We start from the raw sequence: 27,203 nt of genomic DNA, 5'->3' as shown, positions 1-27,203 counted from the left end.
AGTAAATGGGGGATCAAGAAAAAAGGATTCACGCATGGTCTGTTAATTTTACAGATGTGGGAAGAATATCCTGATGTTTATGGGGTTAGGCGGTCAAACCGAAGCAGACAAGAACCATCACGATTTAATATTAAGGAGGAGGTAAGAAAAAGAAATGCTCTGAGGGGATACATTTAAACTTATCTTACCTCATCCTTTTCGACTCTGGTGTGTATGTTCCCATTAACACGACTGAGCTTTATGCCTGAGAGTTAAATGACTCTAATATGAGCTTTCTCAACCTAGAACTGCAGGTGGCATTTAAAGAAATTTACCAGGAAGATAGTGTCATAATGAACGTTTTAGGTGGAGTGTTTAGAGTATTATACAGAAATGGCGTCACATTTTTATTTTCATTTTTTAAAAATGTTTCTGGATTTAAGTGAAATTGATTATCACAAGAAGTTTACCTTATAAAATACCTAGTTTTTAAATCTAGATTTTGTTAAGTGAGTCACTTGCTTGGTAAATGTAGTAATGGATGTATCAGATTTATGTTCTGAGGAAGGAGAGTTTGTTTAACTTAAGTAATGTGTTTTAACTAATTCTTTAAATTTGCTTTCCGTTTTTAGTGTGCAGTGTAAAATACTTCACACGTGTTTAGTCTGATCTAATTGTGAGAGATTGAACAGATTGGTGATTTTTAAAAATTGGTATTATGTACTAGGTTCTGTTGTTTCTGTAGCATCAGACTTTTCTCACCTTTCTTAGTTCGTGTAGTATTTTTGTCAATTCTTACCTCTACATTAGGTTTATAGACCACGTTCTGAAGAGATGCTCTTTTGTGTCTCAGTGAAATGCCCCCTTCCTGCATTCTTAGGAGGACTTTGCTGTTTTTAACTATGTAGCATCCTTCTGATGAAGGTTAAATATTGATAGCCAGAGGTTAGTGAGCTAGGGGTGGGTTTTGGTAATTGTACTTTACAGATCTAATTGACTGTAATATCCGTATTGCCTTCATGGTGTTTTATTTTGAATGACCTCTGAGCTGGCTTGCCTTAGCTTGCTTTTTCCTCCGTGTCTAGGACTAGGTTCCTGAGCCATGTTGGTTACAACCAGTCACATGGTTGTGTCAGTCTTTTTCTCTTTTGTATATAAATTAACATATTCTCGGTAGGGCACAAGACTAACAGCAATAAGAATATTTGCCAGTTTGCCTAACTTTGGGGGAGAAGAGCTGTTCAGATTTTTTTTTTTTTTTAAGATTTTATTTATTTATTAGACAGAGATAGAGACAGCCAGCGAGAGAGGGAACACAAGCAGGGGGAGTGGGAGAGGAAGAAGCAGGCTCCTAGCGGAGGAGTCTGACGTGGGGCTCGATCCCACAACGCCGGGATCACGCCCTGAGCCGAAGGCAGACGCTTAACCGCTGTGCCACCCAGGCACCCCTGTTCAGATGTTTTTGACTGTAAACTTTCCTTGGCCTTGTGCTGTCAGCAGGGCACTGTCGGCTCATGACTGAACGTGCTCTTTAGTGAGTCTGAAACGGAGTAGATCAGTAGGTCACTGCACTAACTATTGCCACTAACATGTTGCTTTTAAAATTCGTATTAAGTCCAGTTAAAGGAAAGATTCCGTTCCTTAGTTGCACCAGGCACATTTCAGGGGCTCAGCAGTCCCATGTGGCTGCTGGCTCCTAGACTGGATCCTGCAGATACAGAACATTTCCATCATCACAGAATTTTATTGGACTGTGTCCTTATGGAAGTCAAGCCCAGAGAAATATTTCCTGGTGTTAGAGGTAACCCCGTTAGACAAATTAATTTTCAAAGGAAAAGAAGACTGAGCACCACCAAACACAGGTTTCTTTGTCTGAAAGCTCATATTGAATAATGTTATTATGGAGCAGATTGTTGAACCAGGGGGTCGTATTGTCCCTAAGAACTGTGAATTAAAGTCTGTGATCATTTCTCCCCCCTCACACACTGAAGGCAAGTAGCGGGTCTGAGAGTGGGAGCCCAAAAAGAAGAGGCCAGAGGCAGCTGAAGAAACAGTAAGTCTTTTCATGGGGCACGTACTTCACCCAGGGGTTTCAGGCACGTCCGCTTCTGTGGGGCTGCCTTCGCGGTGCGGTAGTCCACCCCGGGTCCCAGAGTTTGCTGCTCCTCCTGCTGTTGTGGGCCATTGTCTGCTGTGCCCCGCTGCTGCCTCGGCAGCTCTCGAAGCTCAGAGTCCCCATCTTGTATGTGTCCCACGTGCACTGGGCTCCAGCTTGTCCCAGCTGGTTAGCCCGTTAGCCCAGTTATGGTTTTCTTTAAAATGTGCACAAATTCTATTCTGGTTGAACAAGGAACACATGTAGATTTGCGCTTTTTCCTTTTCATGTGTTCTTTGTGTGGGTGTGGCAAAATTATATTGGTTGGACTGGACACGCAATGTAGTATGAAATTTCACACTGTTGTTACCATATAATTTTAATATTGCAGTTCGCAAGCCAGAAAATTTTAATTCTCGGGCTTATGTGAAATTCCTTTAGAACATAGATTATATATGCATTATTTTTAAAATTTACAAATTCTGCTTAAGGTGAAAAAATATTTTTATTTTTTGAGAATTAAAAAATCATCCTTGGAGGGTGTCTGGATTTCTTTGACAATCTGAATTCTGCAGCCTGTCTCCTCAGGGGCTGCATTGGAAAATGTAGATATTGAAAATCTGGCAGACAAATTCAGGGGTTTCTCATGGTAAATAGTTACGGTGCTTATTAAAATAGAGCCCTAGTTATATATATTCTCTGTCCTAAAATATTAGTACTCCTTAATAAGTATTTGACCTAAGGCAAAGGAGTTTGAATTTTTTAAACCCGTTTTCTCATTTCCAAGATAGAGTAATACATGTTCTGCCAACCTAACAGGGTTGCTGGAAACTATGCTAGGAAAAGTCAAGTATTTAGTATTGTCCTCCCCAGAGCACATACAGTTTTCATTTAGTTAGAGTTGGAGGAAAAACTGTAGGCAAGCCTGTACTTCTTGGCATCTTAGAAGGCTTTTGTTCTACTCCAATCCCATGGCCTGTTTGGGAAGCTGTTCTGGTCTAACGGCCTTCTGGGGGCCTTTGGGAAGTCCATGCACGTGGTCTTTTCTCTACTGTCTGGCTATGTTCTGCTGGTCTCTTGACTGGGATCTAAATGGTGCTGTGCTTGAAAACCTCCATGACCTACTTTAATGGCTTTCTTTGGGTGTGTATTTATTTTCCTTTTGTTAGTCTTTAGAGTTCTCTAAAGTTGACAGCCCTCAGAGGCCTTCTTTCCCCTGAGTAGAACTTCCTAGTTCCTTGTAGGGGGGTGTATCTTCTGTAAGACTGCTTCCCTGCCCCAGGTTCTTCCTTAGGAACTTGCGAGAGCTGTGGGATTTCCCCCCATGCTTGTTTGTTTGGGGGCACTGGGCTAGCCTCACTTCCTGCCATCCTCTGGGCAGCAGGTGAGTACTGGGACTTATGGGGAACTCTTCTCCTGAGTCCATTTAATTAGTAGTATTAATTGGAGGAGGTGCTATAGCTGCTAAGACTCCGGTTGGAAGGCACAGCACTGAAGGGGGCTTTAGCAAGCTTAACAGAACCTAGAGTGGGGGCACATGGATTTCAGAATTGAGAGACTCAAAGGGAATGGAATTTTTGAAATATTAGCACAGGGAAATGCTTTTCTGAAACCCTGCAGACTGTACCACAGATTTTGAAGTTTTTTAAAAGGAGCTATGTTTATTAACTTTTTTTTTTGAATTCTAACTTTAAAAATGTTATAAGAATAAAAATAGTACAAGGAATGCCTGTACACTTTACCCAGATTTGCCATTGGTTACTATTTTTGTCCCATTTGCTTTATTGTTGTGGGTGCTTTCTTTGTATATATTTGTATATGCATGCATGTAATATTTTTTCTGAGCTACTTAAGACAAAGATTGACACACATCATGGTGTTTTACCCCTGAATACTGAAGTGTGGATTTCCTAAGAAGAAGAATATTCTCTTTCATAAGCACAGGGTAGTTTTAATATAAATAGATTTAACATTGGTAAAATACTTTTGTCTAATTCATATTCCCGTTTTGTTAATTGACCCAATAATGTCTTTTTTTTTTTTTTTAAGGTTTTATTTATTTATTTGTTAGAGCACAAACAGGGGGAGCGGCAGAGGGAGAAGCAGGCTCCTCCCTGAGCAGGGAGCCCAATATGGGACTCCTGGGATCATGACCTGAGCTGAAGGCAGATGCCCAACTGACTGAGCCACCCAGGCATCCCTCAGTAGTGTCTTTTAAAACATTTCCTACCTCCACTGCAGGGTCCCGTCTAGGGTTAGCTGTTTGTTGTATGAGTGGTTAGGTTTCTTTAGAGCACTTTCACAGTGCTTTCACACTTCTTTGCTTTTACGACTTTGGCATTTTTGAAAAATAGACTCTCACTAGGGACTAACTCCCCAGTCATAATGTGAATTAGTATTTTAAAAATTTAGGAGTCTACAGTGTAATGTTTCTGTACAATATTGAGAGCATTTTTTAAGTTAGTTGGTGAGGTTAAAAATTTGAGAAGTGGTGCTTAAGAATGCAGATTTCTAGCTTCTTTTGAGAAAAATCTGTCGATGCTGGCCACTATCACAGTGGTTTTTATAACCAGATGGACTGGTTTACAGTCCTTACCTGGTTTACAGGCCCAGTGGGTATTTGAGATTGTATCCTGACCTAGTCATATAAACAAAATTTTTAATTTTATTTAACCCACTCCTGCTATTTGGATCACTGAACACTCTTCCATGCCGTACTTACTAATGTTGTCCAACTTTGTGAAATGTTGTATAGGACTTTTGCTGACTCATTACGGTTCCCTCAGTGCTTCAAACCACTCTAGAATGGTTCCAGAACCTTTTCTCCCAACTGTAATTTAAAAAAAAAAGTGTTAGCCATAAATCACTTGAAGTTTTTCTCCTGGGATCATGGTTATTTTTTTCTTTACAATGCTTTGAATTGGAACTCTGTCACAAACTCGTGACACAGTGGAGGAGAATCTGTTAGCCCCAGATTTTCCTTTTTCATTGGAACTTGCTCCTGAAAGGCGTTCTCTCTGGGAGAATATACTGAAAATAAATGAAGTTTAAACAGCTCTTTCCTTCTTTTCCTGATCTGCCTTCTGAAGTAGAGGAGAAAGGAATCCCCTTCTTTGGGCTCTCAGAGGTAGTTACTAGGAAGCCTCAGTGACTCTTGGCCGAGTTTAGGCCCGTTTTATTTACAAAGGAATTCATTCCCTCCTTCACAGGTGTTTAGATTTGATTTGTGTCTTAGGGTCTGTGTTCTGCCATACACCTTTTTCCAGTAAAGGAAGAAAACTATACCTAGTTAGCTTGCATTCTGACTTTTTCATATCTATTTACATTGCCTTGGGGCCTCAGTGGCCAAATCTTAGTATTTTTCTCCCCATTTCCCAAAGTTTTGGTAAAAAAAATTCCCTCTGGTGCCCTCTTAGAGCCGGATCTGGCAATTCAAGTCTCTGACATGTGACAGTTTTTTTAATCACGATCTTATCCTTTATTTTTTTATTTTATTTTTTTTTTTAAAGATTTTATTTATTTATTTGACAGAGACAGCCAGCGAGAGAGGGAACACAAGCAGGGGGAGTGGGAGATGAAGAAGCAGGCTTCTAGTGGAGGAGCCTGATGTGGGGCTCGATCCCAGAACGCTGGGATCACGCCCTGAGCCGAAGGCAGACGCTTAATGACTGCGCCACCCAGGCACCCCTATCCTTTATTTTTTTTATTTTTAAAATATTTTATTTATTTATCAGAGAGCACAAACGGGGAGTGGCAAGCAGAGGGAGTGGGAGAAGCTGAGCTAGGAGTCCAATGTGGGAATCAGTCCCAGGACCCTGGGATCATGACCTGAGCTGAAGGCACATCCTTAACCGACTGAGCCACCCAGGCATCACAGTTATAATCTTATATTTTAGACAACTCCTCATTGTAGCCTGGCTTGTAATGTATAGCTCAGTCAGGGAGTAAGTCCTCCTAAAATTTGCATTATATATAAGAAACCAGTGACCTAGGAGAGCCCTTGACATCTGCAAGGTTGGGAAGTAATCTTTTTGTAACTGATCACTCTTCTCACTCCCTCTTTATACAAAGTGACTTAGCGTCACTGATCCTAATTTACTTTTTCCCCTGTTCTTGAAAGTTAAAACAAAATTTAAAATAATCCAGCCAATTTCAAATACATGTACATACTAACTCAGTTAGACCTTTTAAGCCTTCAGTTGTTTAGATCTTCCCAGAATGTGTAGGTTTGGCTTTTTCTGATTCTGTGGTCTTCAGTGGGTTATCATTGCGAGGAGGAGGGCTGGAGGTTTGACATATAATGCCAAACACCTTGTTCGCGCGGGGCTTTAGTTTCCTTCTCTAGGAGGAGGTCTTTGGGCCAGTTGATTTGCTCAGTTTTTGTATATTCTCATACTGGAAGATTCTGAGTCTTACGGTTGTCCATAAGTCTATACACCTGCTGTTTAACCAGAAAACTCTAGCCTCAACACTAATCCTATCAAGTTTACTGCCATTTTAGTCTCTTAGAGTTGTAGAAGTGGACCTCCTTAGCTGCCCTGATTTAGATTCTCAATTCCTGTGGAGTTATGTATATTACAACTAGTATTTGACTGTGAATCTTTCTCATCTGATCTGCTCTCCCTTACGTCTTAGTTGTTTGTGTTCTTTCAAGCTGCTTTCCTGTGAAACTACTTCTCCAGTTTGAGTGTGTGAGCCCCTTCCAAGGGGTAAACTGTTCTGAACTTGGTCTAAGGAAGACTACAGCCTCGTGTGCTAATCTCCCTGTGCCTGGAGACATCTTCTTCCTTCCTTCCTTCCTTCCTGGCCATCCCCTCCTATTCCTTTGATTCCTTAGCAAACATTTATTGTACTAAGTTCTAGGGAAGGAGACTAAGACAGGTGCCCAGAGTGTAGTTAGACATAAGGAGGTCTTTGTTTGAAAGAGAGAAGGAGGGATATTAGGCAATATTAATAGGCCTTAGTGTCTTAGCAGTCAGCTTCCAAAAAGTATCTTACCTGTCTGTTAGACTGATAGGGTTCATTTTTCATTATTTCTTTATTTAACAAAGGAGTATCTCCCTCCATTTGCTTGCTTTTGTGCTAAGCTCTGGGACAAAGATGAGCAGAAGTGGCCCCGCCCAGCAGCAGTCATCTACGTCAAGGGAAATGGATCTGAAGCAAACAGTGCTGTAGAACTTGAGTGATGTACATAGAAATGCTCTACTGCCTTTTCATGCTTCCTAGAGTCTCCACTCACTCAGGTGTAGGGTGGCTCTGGCAATTTTTATTAAGATTCTCAGGAATCGATAGATAGCTACCTTCTTGCAGTAAGCTTCTGTTACTCCTTTGGCCTATTCTCCTATGAAGAATGTTGACTTTGTGATTCTCTAAGAGTTGTCTTCAGCATAACCATATTTCCTAGTCACAGACCCTGAGGCACAGTGGCGATTGTTTTATAAAACCTCAGGTACTGTGAGTTCAGTGTGTGTTTTTCCTGGATATTTAATGCCCAGTGGCAATTACATGTTCCTTCCTGCTTCTCTAGAAACGAGCTAAGTCCCACATTTGGTCCTTAAGTAAACCTCAAAAACTCTGGGGTACTTAGAGGTAGACCTATAAGATATGGCTCTTTAAAGCCTTCTAAGATCTCAAGGAGCGGGGGAGCACCTGTTGTATCTAATAACTATTAAAAACCACATCTTTAGCTGAACAGATTATTTAGTAGGTGGTAGGTTTATCAGTGAAAAGTAAATTTAGGGACTGTTTCATCAAATATATTCTAAAGATGTTAAAATGCCTAGTGTAGTAGTTCTAGAATGAGTAACCAGTATTAGCATTGTTTTCGAATATGTTAAGATTCAAATTTTTAGGCCTCTTATTAGACTTACTGAATCAGAAACTGTGGCTGTGGTCCAGAAATTTCTTTTAGTAAGTCCTCTAGGTGGTTCTGATTATCTTAAATTTGAGAACCACTAGTCTACTATATATTATGACTTCAATCTGTTCAATGATAGTAGTAAATAAAAATAGAGTATGAGAGATTTAACAGCTTCCCCCCCCCCAGAATAGTTTAAAAAATACTTCCTTAGTTTCCATTTTCATTTATTTTTGTCACCAGAGAAAAAATAGGAATAGATCTTACACGGTCCAGGAAGGAACACAGCCAAAATGTAAATGGAGCTAGAATAAATCTTTTTTAGCCATAATGCTTAAAATATACATGTTCTGCCCTTTGGAGAATCCGATTGAAATTGGTTTTGTCAGATTCTTCAAACTAAACAATCTTGAGGAGTTCTGTAGAAAAAAATCATTTTGCTTTGCTTTTGATCACAGAGAAAAATGGAAACGGGAGCCCTCAGAAGATGAACAGGAGCAAGGCACCAGTGCAGAGAGCGAACCAGAGCAAAAAAAAGTGAAAGCCAGAAGACCTGTCCCCAGAAGGTGCAGTGTTTGCTTGAATATCTCTGCTTCTGGTGGCGCTTATTTCGTGTTAGGTGGAGGCAGATGCTGCAGTGCTAGGACAACAGCCGTAATTGACGGGATGCAGCCTGTTGTGATCCTGGGCTTTGGGAGTCTGTGGTTCACTTCTTGCCAGTCTCCCTTGTTAGCAAGTGATTAGATGATGGGGACGCTTACATGTAACTGGGTGTTCGCATGGTATGTCGCACAGAGCGAAGCTTCTTTTTCTTAACCCATGGTGTACTAGTTAGGAGGGGCTTTTTAAAAAAAAGCTTCCTGTGTATTTGAGTAGTGTGCAGGCTCTTTTTGGGAGAAGTAATTCCTAAGTTTAAAGCACTGGCTGGTTGGAAGCGTGCTTCGCTGTTTATTACCTTGTTCTTAGAATCTATCTAACATTAAGCAGAGAATCTGTGCAGAGAAGGACGTAGGCTGAGGTGGTAGTAAACTTTGGTAATTTTTGGTCAGATGTCTGGCGACAGAGGTACTGGTGTTGGAGAAAGGAAGGCAGGAGGCAGAGGGAGAGATCGCAGGGAAATTTACCTCGTGGTATTGCTTAGGGTGGGGTTGACAAGCTATTGCCTTTGGGCCAGCTCCTGCTCACCACCTATTTCTGTATGCCCTGCAAGCTAAGTATAGCTTTTATAGATAAACATTTATAGTTCGATGGTAGGGAACACTAAATTTGAACCTCAATTAAGTGAAATGTTATCCCTTCAAAAAGGATTCTGTTCTTATTAGATGTATATCACAAAAAGTGTACTGAGTGATGATAATTTTGAGTGTTGTCAATAAAGATGTGAAAATTTATTTTCCCTCGTTATGTCAGTGCCTGCATAGTGGCCTCCTTGTCTGGGAAAGCCAAAAATATTTGTGCTCTGGCCATTTGCAACAAAACCGTTGCCTACCTCTGACTTAGGACATGTACTCCAGCCCCCACCCAGCAGGGAAATTCATGAGTTTGGTCTCCTTTTGTCTAATTTTAAGTGCATAGGACTGGAAAGCCACTTCAGCTTTCTCTTCTAGAGTTTACTCGTCACTTACTGAGTCCCTGATCGTCTTTTTGTGTAGTGTTGGTTTTGGAAGATTCAAGAGAAACAGACGGGGTTGTGGGTTTCCATCTCCCTCTTTCTCCTTTCACCTTTTTGCCACGGGTAGAATATTTGGGGATTTCCTTCCGAGAGCGACCAGGCTCTGGCCCCCAGTCCTGGTTGTGTGTGGGGATGACCCACGGGGCTGTCTCCTCAGCCTGTTCCGCTGGTCTGTGGTAGGGTATGCGTGTTCTTAGGTCGTCCTCCGGGTATATTTTGTATACATGTAACAAAAATACGTGTATAGTGATTTCTTGTCCTTTGCTCCTTTTATATAGATAGCATTTCATGTGTCTTGTTCTGCGTTTTTCTTTCATTCTCTTGGAAATCTTTTCCTATCAGTACATGGAAAAGTTTTTTTTTTTGTTGTTGTTGTGTTGTTGTTGGGGGGCTACCTACCTAGTATTCTGTTGAAGAGCTGATTTCCAGTTGATGAAAATGTAGTGTTTTTCTAATTTTTTGTTATTGCGGACATTACTACAGTAAATACATTATTATGCCTGTATCTGTGTGTATCTGTAAGAGCAATTTCCAGAAGTAAAATTGTTAACATTTGTGAGTTTGATAGATATTTTCAAATTGCCTGCCGAACAGGTACCATCAGCAACATGTTGCATATTTATATATATATATATATATATTTTAAAGTTTTTATTTACTTGTTGGATAGAGAGAGAGAGACACAGTGAGAGAGGGAACACCAGCAGGGGGAGTGGGAGAGGGAGAAGCAGGCTTCCTGTTGAGCAGGGAGCCTGATGTGGGGCTCAATCCCAGGACCCTGGGATCATGACCTGAGCCGAAGGCAGACACTTAATGACCGAGCCACCCAGGCGCCCCTGTTGCATGTATATTTTTATGTCCGGTAACCCTGAGGAACAGTTGAGAACCATTGCTTGAGAATTCATTGTCTCTCCTGTATGTGATTGAGGATTCTCAGCATTAGAATCACTTTTGTGTTGAAAATGCAGATTTTCTAGTCAATTAGAATCTCAGCAAATGGGACCCAGGAATATGATTTCTGACGGTCCCCAGGTTAATCCTGTGTGTGTACTGCTGCTCTGGGAAATTATAAAGATTTGAAATGGACACCAAGGGATAGAGTGAAAACTTTGCCATTTTTTTCTCTTCTCATTTTAGAACAGTGCCCAAACCTCGTGTCAAAAAGCAGCCTAAGACTCAGCGTGGAAAGAGAAAAAGGCAGGATTCTTCTGATGATGATGATGAAGACGACGAAGCTCCTAAAAGGCAGACTCGTCGCAGGGCGGCTAAAAACGTTAGGTAGGTGATGCCCCAGAAGTCTCCATTAGTGCGATGGCGATAGTGTAGTTGGTTAGAACTCAGTCCTGGTAAGTCCAGGATGTTGCATCTGATGGGCAAAAGTAATGACCTGTGTCCGGAGGCTGTGCTCAGAGATCTGATCAGTGTTCTTGCAGAAGGGGTGGTGTGGGCCAGTGGGAATGTGGAAGGGATAGTAGTGGCACATTCTAGGCCTTCGTTCCTGGAAAGAAAACCGCTTCAGGTTGATGTTCTGTCGAGATGATATAGTGATAGTGTCTTCATTTCATATCACCCTTTCTCAGGAAAGATGTTTGGATCATATTCTCACTTCTGGATTGCTCCTTTGATCACATTTTCCCGAGGATCAGATTACATAATCGGGTATAATAGTTTTATTAAGTTTACTAATAAGATATGAAGCACTAACAGGAAATAAAATAGAGGAAGGGACACATGCAGACATCAGTATTTTACTTTTTATGAGTCGAAGGGCATTTCATTTTCTTTTAGAGGATACACAGGTTTCTTCCGGTCTACGTAAAGATGGTGAAGCTAAGTCCTGGAGATACTAACCTGTTTGTGTGTCCAGTTAATGATTCCACAGCTAGGGCTAGGCACTGAGTATGCTAACGTATAGTACTCTTTCCTCTGCAGCTGTTGTACATTCAGGAGTGTGTTTTTCTCTCGTGTGACTCCCAAATTGTTTATTGTCTATATATGGTGGGAGGTTACATTTTAATTTTACCAGGAAGTATGTGTTAGTTGATGTTTTCAACAGTTTGAGAATACTTAAATTTCATTTTCTTGTCATCTGGAGACCAACTGTAGGGTTCAAACGTTTAGTCTTAGAAATACTGCTTCCTTTTTTGCTTAATGAAACAGTAACAGTTTTTTCGTTTATTATGCATTTTCTTTGTAGTTGTTCCCCTGTTTATATAGTCATGATGTCATATCACAAAATGAAAGCATAGCCGTGTCCTTGGAGCTGTGTGTATCTTGCTTACACAAATCACTACAAATGTAGTCTGTTTTTATTTTGAACTATGAGTAAGCCTTCCTGCAGTTCTGTATGGACATGCATTACTTCTTAAGTAGGAAGAAAAGAACTTTGAGCCCATTTCAGCTGTGGCTGATCTTAACATGTTGGAACCAAAAGGGTATGGTTCTTTAATGATGTTATATTTGGTGGTGTTTAAGTCTGAAAAGGTAGTTTCTCATTTATTCAGCATTATTCCTCATGCAGCTACAAGGAAGATGATGACTTTGAGACCGACTCTGACGACCTCATTGAGATGACTGGAGAAGGAGCTGATGAGCAGCAGGATAACAGTGAAACTATTGAAAAGGTCTTAGACTCAAGGCTGGGAAAAAAAGGAGGTATGTGTCTTTGGGAAGTAAAATACTTTTTTTTTTTTTTTAAGATTTTATTTATTTATTAGAGAGCTCACAAGCAGAGGGAGCAGCAGGCAGAGGGAGAAGTAGGCTCCCTGCTGAGCAAGGAGTCCGATGTGGGACTCGATCCCAGGACCCTGGGATCATGACCTGAGCTGAAGGCAGATGCTTAACTGACTGAGCCACCCAGGTGTCTCCAAAATACTTACATCTGCTTAGCGAGGCCCAAATCTTCTGTATTTCAGCTCTGAGGTGATGAATTCCAATCCATGCTCACATTGGTTGTGAAATGTAGAAGTTTTTCTTTTTTTTTTTTTTCTTCAAGTTTTTATTTAAATTTCAGTTAGTTAACATACAGTGTGTAATATTAGTTTCAGATGATTCAACACTTCCACACATCACCTGGTACTCATCATGACAAGTGCACTCCTTAAATCCCCATCACCTGTTTCACCCATCCCCACCAACCCTTCGCCCATTCTGGTAACCATCAACTTGTTCCCTACCATTAAGAATCGTTTCCTGGTTTGCATCTCCACCCCCCCCCCCATGTTCATCTGTTTTGTTTCTTAAATTCCTCATGAGTGAAGTTATATGGTATTTGTCTCCCACTGACTTACTTCACTGAGCATAATACTCTCTGGTTCCATCCATGTTGTTGCAAATGGCAAGATCTCATTCTTTTTTTATGGCTGAGTAATATTCCATTGTGTGTATATACCGCATCTTCTTTATTCATTCATCTGTCAGTGGACATTTGGAGTCCTTCCATAATTTGCCTGTTACTGATAGTGCTGCTATAAACATTGGGGTACTTGTGCCCCTTCGAATCAGTATTTTTGTATCCTTTGGATAAATACTGGTAGTACAGTTGCTGGGTCGTAGGGTAGTTCTATTTTTAACTCTTTTGAGTAACCTCCGTACTGTTTTCCACAGTAGCTGTACCAGTTTGCATGAAATGTGGAAGGTTTTCTGATTCAGTCTCATGGTTCATTGCTGAGGGTGTAGGAATATGTGCAATATGTCTTTGAGACTTGAAAATTAAGATAGTAAAGATTTTTTTTTTTAAGATTTTATTTATTTATTTGAGAGAGATAGAGACAGCCAGCGAGAGAGGGAACACAAGCAGGGGGAGTGGGAGAGGAAGAAGCAGGCTCCCAGTGGAGGAGCCTGATGTGGGGCTCGATCCCATAACGCTGTGATCACGCCCTGAGCCGAAGGCAGACGCTTAACCGCTGTGCCACCCAGGCGCCCCAGATAGTAAAGATGTTGTTAATCTCTTAAAAAGCAGTGATATAGCAGAGATTCTTGCTTATAAACATTAAACAAATTTACCTATAATTAGGCGTTTCTGAATCTCCTTGTGAAACGTATCAAACTGGCTAAGTACGTACATGGACGATAGTGAAGATTTTTTTATATCTAATTTGAGGTTTCTCCTAACTTAGTTTCTTTAAAGTAACCTTTCATATAGAAAATATCAGAATATTACATAGTTCTTTTTTCTTTGTCTTTTTTTCACCCAGCCTCATTTGAGATTAAGAGAGTTAGTAGAGAACTTTGGGTGGATGGGTAATTGGCATGGGGTGGTGGGGGGGGATTTTTATTAATATTCTTGGAGAGACAGACTTGTTTTCTGCCTTAGTATGGACCAAACCAAAAGCTCTTTACCATTTTAATTGTGTTTGGACATAAGGATTTCTTTGATTTCATCAGCAGATTCTGGAAAACATTTTAAAGTGTAGAAATTGAGTTGGCACTTTGACAATATTTGAAATTACAATTTGAAATTGTTCATCCTGTATTGTTTGTGAATTTCTGCATATTTTGAAGTCAAAGGATTTTGGTGCTTAATCTAAAAAAGAGACTCTAGATGAATGTGTGCTTGAGAAGCTTTTTCAGTGTCTGGTTTAATACACTTCCTAAAGTTTACTGGAATCCGTTTGCAGCCACTGGAGCCTCTACTACTGTATATGCGATCGAAGCTAATGGAGACCCTAGTGGTGACTTTGACCCTGAAAAGGATGAAGGCGAAGTCCAGTACCTCATCAAGTGGAAGGGTTGGTCTTACATCCACAGCACGTGGGAGAGCGAAGAATCCTTACAGCAGCAGAAAGTGAAGGGCCTAAAAAAATTAGAGAACTTCAAGAAGAAAGAGGATGAAATCAAGCAATGGTACATTTTTGAAGCGGTGGTATATTTGCATCCTTAAGGGATAATATGTGGAGCACATAGCTGTCCAGGAACTCAGATTTTTGTCTTGATTATCTGAGCACTGAGCCATCCGCAATTCCATTTTATAAAACTGTGACCTGAAGACACTCTTTACTTCCCAGTATGGCCACCAAGTTTGTAGAGTTTAATAATAAGTAGTTTATGGAGCATTTTGCACACGAGATATTTTTTTAAAGCCCTTTTTTTTTTTTTTTAAAGATTTTATTTATTTATTCGACAGAGAGAGAGACAGCCAGCGAGAGAGGGAACACAAGCAGGGGGAGTGGGAGAGGAAGAAGCAGGCTCACAGCGGAGGAGCCTGATGTGGGGCTCGATCCCATAACGCTGGGATCACACCCTGAGCCGAAGGCAGACGCTTAACCACTGTGCCACCCAGGCGCCCCACACGAGATATTTTTAATCCTCATAATAAGCCCATGAGATTCTCCCTGTTGTACATAACATTTTGTAGGTAGGAAGAGTGAGGCACAGTGCAGCTTTTCTAGGGGGACTCAGGATTGGAACCCTGGCAGCCAGAGCTGCTAAGCACCTTGTTATTTCCCACGTATGGTGGGGTAGCTTAGATATCAGGAGCTCATATTCCAAGACTCTCTGGGTTCTGGTGCACTTAACCCTGTTCTTAGTTTTACACAGTTTGCAGAAATGGTGTGACAGAAACAGATAACTCCTGAAGCTGTGATTATTGTGTTTTTAATTTTCTTACAACTTTGAATGTGGCCGAGTTGCATATGTGAGAAATATGTGGGAGCTGTAGCACCCACAAGCCCAAACTAATTAATCCAGTTCAACCCTGAAGACACACCTGTCAGTGTAATGTGGTCAGGTTATTTTGTGTTAGAAATAGGGCCAGATGGGTTCTATTTCCCCTTTCACCACTATGTACAATGTTTTCCTTCAGTAAATCCCTTATTTTTCATTTGAGTGTTATGAAGATGGGGTAGGTTGTAAAGCGATTAGAAATTTAAAATTCTCAGAAGTACAGTAGTATTTCATTTCAGGTTGCTCCTGCCATCCTTCTATAGAATTTTGGTGCCAGGAATAACTAGTTTTCCATAAAAGCTACATTGACTCACTCCTAAAGCACATACCTATATGAAAAAAGGCACGTTTCCTTTTAAATCTGGAAGACAGTTTTATTGTCCTATTCCATTTAGATATATGAATTTATCACACAAAGTAGTTATTTTTAGGTTTCTTTATAAAGAAAAAACAACTGGTATGTCCTGTGAGTCTAAAGTTTTCTAAAAGTGTATGTTTTTTGTGAGATACCTGGCCTGATTACTGGTAAAGGATTGCTAAAGGGACAGATGGAAATAAAGACTCAGTTTCCTTTCCTCTTTTTGACTTTACTTTGGTAGATGTGTATAGATCTCCCAAATCTAACTGGGATGTATTTTTTCTGTCTTCTGTCTAGGTTAGGAAAAGTCTCTCCTGAAGATGTGGAATATTTTAACTGCCAACAGGAGCTGGCCTCAGAGTTGAACAAACAGTATCAGATAGTCGAAAGAGTAATTGGTGAGCACATGGAAACTTACTCCAGCAGTGTTTGAACTCCATGAATGAATAATGGCTTTTGGTTTTGGGCTAATGTAAATTAAAAAATGCATTTTGTGGATTTACTTTTTGATAATAAATAGATGTCTAGAATTATTTTGAAGGAAAAGTTAACAAGATTTGCTGGTAAATTTGAATGTGGGGGATGAGAGAAAGATGTGTCAAGTATGATGTCAAGATTTTTGACCCAAGCAAATAGGAGAATAGAGGTACTATTTACTGAAATGGAAAGGTTAAGGGAAGAGCAGATTTTTGGAGTGGAAATCAAGAACCTGCTTTGCTATTTGTAAGTTTGCTGTACTTCTTAGTTGTCTGAGTGGGAAGTATTGTGAAGGCTGTAGCATATGTGAGCCTGGAGTTTAGATCTCTTAGTCTGTACTGGAGATGTAAATTTGGGAGTTTATTACTGTATAGATCGTATTTAAAGCCTAAGATTTACTGAGATTATCAGAAATAGTATACATAGTGAGAATAGGAAGTCTGAGAGCATTCCAGGTTCTAGAAGTCAGGGAGAAGCCACAGGAGACAAGAAAGAACAGCCAGTGAGGTCGAGGGGGGCACTGAGGGAGTATATTCTGGAAGCCAAATGATTCATGGGGCTTGGGAAGGAGGAAACGCTGCTAGCTAAATGTGGTGAGGACTCAGACCTGATCCTTGAATTTGGCCCTGGGTTTGGTGCTGGTGAAGTGGATCTGTGGTGTGGTGGCGATACAGGCCCGGTTGGGGTGGGTTCAAGAGAGAATGAGGGGGACAGTGAGTAGAAACAAGTCTCCTGGGGAGTTTTGTTGTAAAGTGGGAACAGAGGAATGGGGTAATAGCTACACAGGGCTGTGAGAGCAGGACTCTTTTTTCTCAATTTTTTCTTCCTTCCTTCCTTCCTTCCTTCCTTCCTTCCTTCCTTCCTTCCTTCCTTCCTTCGTTCCTTCCATGATGCAAGTTTGTAGGGTATATTTGTATTCTTACTCACAGGACCTCAGATGTCACTCTTTTCTTCATTATAATGATAACTTTTCTATCTTATTTTCCATTTGTTCAGCTGTGAAGACAAGCAAATCTACACTGGGTCAGACAGATTTTCCAGGTAAGCAAAAGCTCTAGTTAATAAATGTTATCGAGCATTTAAGAGCAATGTGGTGTTTTGCAGAGTATTTATAGTTTTGCCATGTAGCGTTTCAATGGTTATACATAAAACAGAATTGCCACTCGCCCTCCTTTAATGACAGTTGCTAATCTACTAATTTTTGTATATAAAATAGCTCATAGTCGGAAGCCGGCACCTTCAAATGAGCCTGAATATCTGTGCAAATGGATGGGCCTGCCATATTCCGAGTGCAGCTGGGAAGATGAGGCCTTGATTGGCAAGAAGTTCCAGAGCTGCATTGACAGCTTCCATAGTCGCAATAACTCAAAAACCATCCCGACAAGAGAATGCAAGGTGTGCTAATTACTGGCTTTTGATTTTTCAGGGGAAAGGTATTGCTAGAAAGGGTTGGTCACATAGATACTGGAAAGAAAAAAATATTAAAAAAGTAAATCGTAATTCCCATTTTGAAGTGAAAGAAGATGAATTAACCCTGACATCAAAGTCAAATATTAAAACAAAGGAAGAGCATGAGTTGTATATTGGCTTTTCTGACCTCTTCATTCTTAAAATTCACAGACCTGGGTATGTCTAATTAGAGATAGTGTGCAGAGTATTTGAAAGAATTTAAGCACTTTAAAGAGAAGTGACAGGAAAGGGGAGAGGCTCTGAATTCTAAGTTAGAGCCCAAATATATAGGCTTTTTTAGTTGCTGGACTGATTGTACAAATCCTTTCCCTTCATTGGAATCCATTGCCCATGTAAAGTGGTGCACCTCGGTAATAAAAGTCTGTTTAAGACGTGGGCTCTGTCTCTGAGAAGTTGACATCCAGTTCATGGCACCAAACCTCTGTCTGTGAAATGCATTGTGTAATTGAGGGGGCAGTGAGTAGAATAAAGAATTTGTGGTCAGAGAAGTACAGAAGCAGAAGGCACTGAGCTCCAGTAGTCCTCGAGGAGGTTTTAAAGAGTTAAAGAGGAGGCTGTAGTACTTGAACTGCCCTGGTCCTTGAAGAATGGGTTAATGCCGGATAGACAGACAAAGGAGGCCCAGGTTATTGTCCTTCCATGAAGAACGCAAGAGAAAGATGTTTTTTGGGTGGGAAGAGAGGAAGTTGGCGAGTGCATTGAGGTACGGGGGCTCATGTCGTGAATACCTTGAAAGGGTAGTTTGGGCTTTATTCTGTGGGTGTTGATGTGAGAAGAGCAGCAGAATGGAAACTGTATTTAGCTCCATCTCACAGCAGTGTGCAGGAGACTCTAGAGGAGGCACTTAACAAAAGCCAGAGGTCCAGCCAGGAAGTTGCCATAGAAGTCCATGAGGGAAGAGTAGTGTAAGGACAAGGGAAGTGGTGGTGGGATGGAAGGATTGGATGGGAGAAGCATTATGGGGGAGACTTGGCAGAAGTGGATGCCGTGTTTGGTGGCCGAGCATGAGGAGTCAGATTCCGTTTACTGCTTGGGTGCTCAGAGAGGAGAGCTGAGATGATCAGTAATCACCTTATCAAATAGACTTTTAGGATGATACTTCACATACTAGGGTGCTAATTCCACAGAACCTAATCTTCAGGGAAATACTCCCTGAAAAAAGACTTTGTGGCCAAAGAACTTCGGGAAGCATTCCTAAATGAATTTTCCCTGTAAATTCACAATATGCACAAGCATTTTATACTTGGAAAAGTCATGACTAATGAAGTTTAGGTAACTTTTTACATTGTTTCTCAAATGGTTTTAGCCATGGAATCCGTATTTTGTGCAAACCATAGAGACATGGCCCTACTAGACCACATCGTTCTTCACACCCTTTCTTTTAGAAAAGCAGACTCACATACCTGGGGGTTCCAGCTAGGTGGGGGTTGCATTTCAGAATTTGCAAATGCTATCATGGTAAAGTTCTTCTGGGTTTAGTGTATACGGACTTTCCTAGAAGTGGTGTTTTGTACAGTTTAGAATGAGATAACGTAAAGATGATAGTATAGCACTCCCTGCCGTATGATAGAGACGATCTAAAACAAGTGCTGTGTAATTATGTTCACAGACTGACTTCAGGACCAGGAATGTGAACCAAAAACTATTCGGAATGCATCTGGCTTTGGGAATACAGACCACAATGAAAGGAGGTGGGGTGGGCTGGGCTGGGTTGGGTTGGTGATGCAGATGTGAAATTTAAACTTTTGTTAAACTTTTGTGGTGTGGTTCAGAGCACATAAATCACGGCTACCATTTTAACATAGGAACAGCAAGAAAGTCTTCTTCAAACCTGGGCTTTTGGTTTTTCAGGCCTTGAAGCAGAGACCACGATTTGTGGCTTTAAAGAAACAGCCGGCATATTTAGGAGGGGAGAATCTGGAGCTCCGTGATTACCAGCTAGAAGGTCTCAACTGGCTTGCTCATTCCTGGTGCAAGTATGTAGAAAAATATGAAATTTTCTTTAGTTTCTGGCTTCTTTATTGTTAAGTGCAAATAATTACTTCTTTCTGTTGTATATTACAGAAGCAGAAAAAGTATGTGTTTGAGGGAAGGTTCTTCTAGGAGTTTGTTTGTATATGTAGTATTTTAATCTGAAGTAAAGAGTACTTGGTTAATTAGTTATTTGGGGGTAATTTGTCATAGCCAGAGACTTGGCTATACATGGGTATAAATAGCAAGATAATTTGCCCAGATCTTTGGTATGGAAGGAGTTCTTGTCAGAAGAAAGAAGAAAATGTCTGTTTTCCTTCAACTTAACGTCCTGTGGCAGTGCTAAAGAAGAGCCTGAAATCTGCCCCCTCCTGAGATTGCTGTACATGCTGTCCCATTTAGAGGAAGGTCTCTTGATGGTTGAACCTATAAAATTATCCTTACTTTTTGTTACAAAACCACCTTAATCCTTAAAAAAAAAAAAAAAGTTGTGAAGATAGCATTTGTAGGTTAAAGGTACTTTGAAGCAGTACTCATAAATTCCATTCATCAGTTCAGTTGCAAATCCTAGTCTCTGATTACTGTGTGTGTATGAGGGCCCCCTCTAGGCCTTGACAGTTTAACAGTGAACCAAGACAGACATCATTTCCCTATTCCCATAGGGCATACGGTGTGAGAAGTCCCTTTAAGGCCTGCCTACAACTCCTTCCCCCACATTCAGCTCTTAATTTCTTCAGTGTTTAATACTAAAGCAAAAATTATTTCAGAATTAAATTGCAGCCTGAAAATAAAAACATGAGAGCCGCTTTTCTCAATGCCAAAAAGTGGTTTCTAGTTAGGGATACAGATACAGTGCCTGCTTCCCAAACCACCTCTCCTCTTTGTCCTATAAAAATCTAATGCAGTATCTAACATTTAGGAACTTTAGAGCTCTTGAGGAGATTCTGTTTGTATGACTAAAAATGTGGGTCTGATAGAACTATTCTAAATTACCTGAAAATGGGTTTTGCTTCTGAGAACAGTGAGACCTAATCTTCCTTTAGGATAGTACACGACTAGATGGAACCTCAAGCTATGTAGTCTGACCTCTCATGAAGGCTCTTAGCAATGAAGAGGTCATGTACCTGGTTCACAGGCACACTGTGTTGATGTGGAGTCCTTGGCCAGCATTCTCTACTTCCACCTGAACAATTCCGAGTCAGCTGAAGAAGGCCCAAGCAGTTGTTAGGCCCTGGTCACAGGAACCTTAGATTAAGTAATACACTGTTTTGGCTAATTAGTTCAAATTTCTTATATTGTGTTTATACTAACAGTGTCAGCTTGCTAGGGAGAGGAAATGTTAGAGAAAATGAACCCTGTTTCCTCCCCATACTAGTGTGGAAGGGTGAGAGAAATAGGAGGGAAATTACTTGAAGGGACATACTGTATCTGAATAGTGCATAAAATTAGGTGAACCTGGGATGAGTGGTATGGCTCCTCCTCCTCCCTTCCCCCAGTATATTTGGCTTTGTCCTTTTCTGTTCTTTTCCCCTAAAATTAGCCATTCTGTGGAACATTCAATGTATTTTTAAAAATTTAATCTCTTGGGGTGCCTGGGTGGCTCAGTCGGTTGGGTGTCTGCCTTCGGCTCAGGTCATGATTCTGGAGTCCCAGGATCGAGTCCCGCATCAGGCTCCCTGCTCATCGGGGTATCTGCTTCTCTCTCTCCCCCTCGCCCTCCCCTTGCTTGTGCTCTCTCTCTCTTATAAATAAAATCTTTAAAAAACAATTAATCTCTTGGTAAATTCAATGTCTTGTTTTTCTGATCAGTTCTCATTAACTTGTATGTAACTTTTAGTTCTTTCTGGTACATTGATTAAGTATTTGTTAGTATGTGTAAACCTTCAGTGGTCTGATTTTCAAGAATCTCTTAATATTTGCAGCCTTTTGCCATACATCTATTCCTGATGCCCTGCCAAATGGGCTGTTTTCTGTGTCCCAGCTTACTTTCCTACTCTGGCCATTTCTTTGAGTGTTTTTCTTCTGTCTGTATAATCTCCTCCTGTTAGTATCCCGTTGAAATCCAGACTGTCTCTTAGAACAGTGTTTCTCGAAGTGTGGTCAGAGGAATATGCCTGCATCAAAATATCCAGAAGTGTCTGTTGAAAGTACAGATCTAGATCCTTGAGCCCTTTCCCAGATACTCTCATTTGCTAGGTGTAGGGTGATTCAGAAATCTGATCTGTAGCCTTCCCCTGCTGTAGATTGTCCTGTATTTAAACCAAGCTACACGCCCTGCAGCACAAAGGCCTAGGGAGTAGTGTGCGTAACATTAAACAACCCTGTGGCCTGCAGTGGAATGGGTGGGTGATTTAGACAGGATCTGATTTAGATAGTACATGACTATCAGGCTGTAGGGTTCACCAGCAGTGGGGAATAGCCAGTTTGCCTCTGCTTTCTGTAATGATGGAGCCCAAGGTCATGTTTTCGGATACCTCAGTAGAACAAAACCTGCCTGCTTTGTTACAAGGGGTAGGTGTAAAAGAAAGACCAAATGCAAGGTGTGAAGAACATAGTCTGAATAGGCTCTCATAGTAATCCAGAGTTTGATTATACTCAGATCACCTGTTGTTCTGCTATTTTATAGCTTCTATTTTCTTCTTATGCAGGAGAGGAAATACAGTTGAGGTTTGGAACCAGTGCCTTGCTTGGTAAATTGTGAGGCATTGATGTCCTTGCTGTGTGTGTGTGTGTGTGTGTGTGTGTGAACTAATGATTTTATCTTGTTTTGTTTTTGTTTTTCTTTCTGCAGAAGTAACAGTGTAATCCTTGCTGATGAAATGGGCCTAGGAAAGACCATCCAGACCATATCATTCCTCTCCTACCTGTTCCACCAACACCAGCTGTATGGCCCCTTTCTTATAGTCGTCCCTTTATCCACCCTCACCTCATGGCAGAGGGAGTTTGAAATCTGGGCACCAGAGATTAACGTAGTGGTTTACATAGGTGACCTGATGAGCAGAAATACGGTGTGTAAACAAAAAGAATTGGGATAGAATCTGTGTTATAATGTATTTTGGAAATTGACCTAAAGCCATTATAGTCTTTAGTAACATAATTCTGACACTGTGCTGTGCTCCCAATGTGGGGAGATTTATGTATCACAAAAATGCAACTCAGATGTTCTGTAAAACATGTTTACTATTCTCAAGGAAAGCAACGGCAGTATATGAATGGGAATCTCTTTTAGTTGGCTTGCAGTATTTTTCTTCTCTGCAGACCTCTTTATTTATAATGGATTATGAAATGGAGTTAATACCCCATGGAATGTTAATATTATTTTTGCTGTTTGAGCAGAGAGCTACTATGAAAACCACGTTCTTAGAGTTTGTTTCCCAGCCTTTAAAATGGCGAGGTTACAGAACTTTATAAGGAAGGAATGAAGAGAAAGGACAATGAGCCATGCTAGGGCTACAGAAATGAGAATTATTTGTCTGTTTTCAACCTTAACGTGAGCATCAGGAACTTAGAACACAGAGGCTTGAGTTGATCTCTGTTTAGCAGATCATTTCTTGATAATGACTGACTTTTTCAAAAGTACCTGTTACATGTGAGGGTCTCTGCTGGGTGCTTTGTGTATATTACCTGTAACCCTCATGACCGTCCTCCAAGTATATGGTACTCTTTCTAACCGATTGATGAAGAAAGGACTCTTGAGAGTTGTGACTTGTTCCCAGGCCAGCTAGAATGTGGCAGAGCTGGGGTCGGGAGAGAGAAGTGTCTGGTCCCAGATCTTTTCTCTTTAATTACTGTATGTTAGAGCAAACTGGGAGATTGCTTATCACAAGAACAAGCCATCAGGAATCCTCAAACTTTTTGAGAGATATGTTATATATTGTGCTGATTGAAGTTTATTTTTTATTAAATATTTTCATTTAAGTGTCTAACCTAAACCATGGCAGATTCCACTGCTCTAGTTTTGACTTTCTAAGCATATAGCAGTTCTTAGCTTTGCTAATCCATTTGTTAACCATTACAAAAGAAAAAAAAAAAAACCTTCCTAGATTATGCAAAATGGCTTCAAGCACTGCATTCAAAGGTGAAGACAAAGTGAACTCTGAAAAGTTGCGGAGTCAGCGAACTTTTCTATGTGGACTCCATTGCTCCTTTTCTTTGTTCTTCTTTCCCACTTGGTGGTGATCACCTGCACACACACTCCTTGCCCTGTTGACCAGTCCCTAACTGGACAACCAAACTGCAGGAGCTTTGCCACGGGCCATCGTGCTTGCTTGGTTGTCCACTTACACTGCAGCATGAATGTGTTAGTTTTTGTGTTCTTTTACATTGACATTATTTTCGTTCATTATTAAATTATATTTTATCCTGCAACCTTCCCTTTTTCTGCCACATCTTTCTGCTCTAGATTAATGACATTTCTGACCAAGCCAGAGGTTGGGATTTGTTCTACTTGTTAATAAAAGTATTGCCCTACCAAAGAGCAAAGAAATACTCTCACGAAAGTTCACATTTTGGGAGATAGCTAGATAAGTTCAAGTCACCAGGGTTTAATTGCAGATGCAATGCGTGTTTTGGTCGAATACGGTGGGGGTTGGGTGGGAAGAGATGACCGGTTATTTGAATTCTGGCAGTAAAGTTTTTGCTGCTCAGTGATCTTTTAATTCTCTTACTGCTCTGTGTTGTGGTTGCTTAGGTCAATTTAGAATGTATAAAATATTCATTAAATTCTAGTCAAGCTTATTTTTTATTTGGCATGTTTCTATTGCATCTATCACAAGACTGCTGGTGATACAGAAAGGTAAAAATAGAAATTGTGTCTTAATTACTGATTTCCTTTCTAGATACGGGAATATGAATGGATTCATTCTCAGACTAAAAGGCTGAAGTTCAATGCACTTATAACAACATACGAGATCCTTTTAAAAGATAAGGTGTGTAATTTTGTAGTGTGACTTGTCTAAACGGTGGGGTCTGTGCTTCCTGCTTGCCATGTTACTTTTCTTTCTTTATTTAAAAAAGCAAACAAATGAACAAACATCTGCAAAGAATACTAAGGTTGTAAATAAAAATCATCATACAGTTGAAGGGGACTTTAGATCACTTAGTTCAATGGAATTAAACAAGATGAAAGGGTATTGAGGCCAGTAACTTACTTACCTGAGTGCCATCCTGGGCATTTCCCATCATATCATTGTCAAGGAATTTCTCCACAACAGATGATGTGAATGGTCTCTGTGAGGAGGACAGAAGAATGAAGGTCTTTATACCATCTCCTTTCTACAGTTATTAAGAAATGTATGTGGCAGGTGGTTCCATTAGTGATAAGTGTAAATGAGTTCAATTTGGTGGCTCTTGGTGTTTCTGTGCTTCAGGGTTGGGGTGGAGAATAGGCAGAGAAGAATCTTAATTAATGAGAGACTGCAAAATCATGTTTTTTGTTTTTGTATTGTTTTTGCCCAGCATACCAATTTTTGTGTTCTTGCTGTGGGGCATGCAGCAGTGCCTGGCAAAGAGACTCCCCCTTCCCAATACCTTTTGGATGGTGATGCGCTCTTCTGAGTGGACACCAATCTGGCCAAAAACAGAATAAACAGAGGAGTCCTAATAAAATTTTAAGTCCATGAAGAATAGATGTTTCTATGTATACCTTTGTGATGGTATTTGTACAGAGATAATTAATACTTGAAAGTACTTTTGGGTTCCCTTCTGACCTGGTGGCTCGTTCTGTTTTGTTTTTACTTTAGACTGTGCTGGGCAGTATTAACTGGGCCTTTCTGGGAGTGGATGAAGCCCATCGGTTGAAGAATGATGACTCTTTATTGTATAAAACTCTGATTGATTTCAAGTCCCACCATAGGCTCCTGATTACGGGGACCCCTCTTCAGAATTCCCTCAAAGAGCTCTGGTCCTTGCTGCACTTTATTATGCCGGAGAAGTAAGCTCCTTCCTGTGTATTTCAAAAGATGCAGAATGTCTGAAATGCCAATGCTTTTTAACTTTTTTAAAAACAGACCTTAGGGAAAACAGATGGCATGATTTGGGGACAGCAAAACATTAAACTGGTGCACACGGAACAAAATTAGTGAAATGTTCCATAATAAATGTTAGGAGGCACAGAATTCAGCATGTCAAGGATGAAAAGCCTGTTACCTGCTAGATGTTTAAATCAGTTAATGCTTTGGGGAAATAATTGGTAAATAGGAAACCTCAGACCTTCTCACTGTTGTTACAAGGTAATCAAGAACTGAAATGAAGTATATAAGATACACAGTGTGATAAGCATTAATTTCTCGAACCCAAACCTTTGATAACAGAAGCTGTCACCATTAGGTGTTTTCAGATCTTTAACTGTAGTAAAGAATCGTGGAATGTTTTTATTGAGAAGATTTTTATGGGAGAGATGCTATGCACATTTACTAAAACTTGAAGTTATCCAGTGGCATTCAGTGATCCTTGGAATGAAATCTAAATTTGTTACCCTAACTTAGAAGACCCTGCTCTGTGTGGCCCCAGGTAGTACTCTGACTCCTTCCCATCCCACTTTGTTCACCACTCATTCTGCTTCAGCCGTTCTGTCATCTTTCTGTACCTTTAACGTGCCAAGCCCCTGCTGCTCTTTTTGTCTGGAATGTTCTCCCTCCTCATCTTCACACGGCCAGTCAGGTCTGAACATTTTTGCCTCACCCTGTATGACCACCTCCTTTTAGGTGTCTCCTCGGACCACCTAACTGAAGCTTCCTGTGGGAAGGGCTTACCACCCTACCCTGTTTTTTTTCTTCACGGCACCTCCCTTTTCTCATTTCTTCCTCATTCATCTCCTGTCATTAAATTTACGCATCAGAAGCAGCAGGGATCTTGTTTACGTAATTCATTGATGGTCCACATTACCTAGAGTAGTTTCTGGCATGCAGTAAACAGTCAAGGATTGTCATGTTGACAGGGAATGCTCCACAGTTTTTTTTATTTTAACTCAGAAAAGATTTGAGTGCCTACTGTGTGCCATAAACTGAGCAAGGCGTTTTGGATAGCGTAATGAAAAACATGAAAGTGGTCCCTTCCCCATGCGTTGTTAACTTTTTGTAAACACTCTTGAGATACAGTTTACATACCATAAAATACATGATTGTAAGTATACAATATTTTTTAGTAAATTTCTCAAGTTGTGCACCCATCATAATCTAGTTTTGGAATATTTTCTTCACCCAGAAAAGATCCCCTCTTGTCTGTTAGTTTCTGTTTCTGCCTCTAACCTTAGGCAATCACTAACTGGCTTTATCACTAATTGGCTCTATAGATTTAACTTTTGTAGAAATTTCATATAAATGGAATCCTAACAAGTAGCCTTTTGTTTTTGGCTTGTTTGATTTAGCATAATAGTTTTGAGATTCAGCTGTGTCATAGAGTTTTTCAGGACTTATTCTCTTAAAGTGGAGTAGTTTTCCATTATACGTGTGTCCAGTCACTATTCAATGGACATATAGGTTGTCTCAGTTTTGGGCTGTTATGTCTGTGTGTGGACATACATTTTTATTTATCTTCGTTAGGTTACTTAGTGAAATTGACAGATTGTTTGGAAAGTATGTATTTAACTTAAGAAGCTACCAGACTGTTTTCCATTTGCCATTCTCACCAGAAATGTTTGAATTTTTAGTTTCTCTGTATC

The 27,203-nt window shown here is 40.4% G+C and overlaps 1 protein-coding gene across 5 annotated transcripts in view; it reads left to right on the top strand.

Moving 5' to 3' along the window:
- Positions 1-27,203, top strand: part of CHD2 (chromodomain helicase DNA binding protein 2) — a 120,694-nt gene that overhangs the window by 28,130 nt on the left and 65,361 nt on the right. For 4 of the 5 annotated variants that reach the window (XR_005838056.1, XM_040642747.1, XM_008687623.2 and 1 more), the window contains exons 4-16: positions 55-141; positions 1,971-2,032; positions 8,390-8,497; positions 10,741-10,881; positions 12,125-12,258; positions 14,223-14,448; positions 15,923-16,023; positions 17,099-17,143; positions 17,319-17,497; positions 19,424-19,548; positions 22,335-22,551; positions 24,382-24,471; positions 25,285-25,475. Coding sequence is in view for 4 of the 5 variants with exons in the window: in XM_040642747.1 (XP_040498681.1) it covers positions 55-141; positions 1,971-2,032; positions 8,390-8,497; positions 10,741-10,881; positions 12,125-12,258; positions 14,223-14,448; positions 15,923-16,023; positions 17,099-17,143; positions 17,319-17,497; positions 19,424-19,548; positions 22,335-22,551; positions 24,382-24,471; positions 25,285-25,475 (1,706 nt within the window). In the remaining variant the exon portion in view is untranslated. The remainder of the gene's footprint in view (positions 1-54; positions 142-1,970; positions 2,033-8,389; positions 8,498-10,740; positions 10,882-12,124; positions 12,259-14,222; positions 14,449-15,922; positions 16,024-17,098; positions 17,144-17,318; positions 17,498-19,423; positions 19,549-22,334; positions 22,552-24,381; positions 24,472-25,284; positions 25,476-27,203) is intronic. The other variant, XM_040642746.1, reaches the window with a different exon arrangement.

This window comes from Ursus maritimus, unplaced genomic scaffold, assembly GCF_017311325.1.
Source record: "Ursus maritimus isolate PB19 unplaced genomic scaffold, ASM1731132v1 scaffold_27, whole genome shotgun sequence".
Classification (NCBI taxonomy): Eukaryota; Metazoa; Chordata; class Mammalia; order Carnivora; family Ursidae; genus Ursus; species Ursus maritimus.
This window is presented reverse-complemented; position numbering and strand designations above follow the sequence as displayed.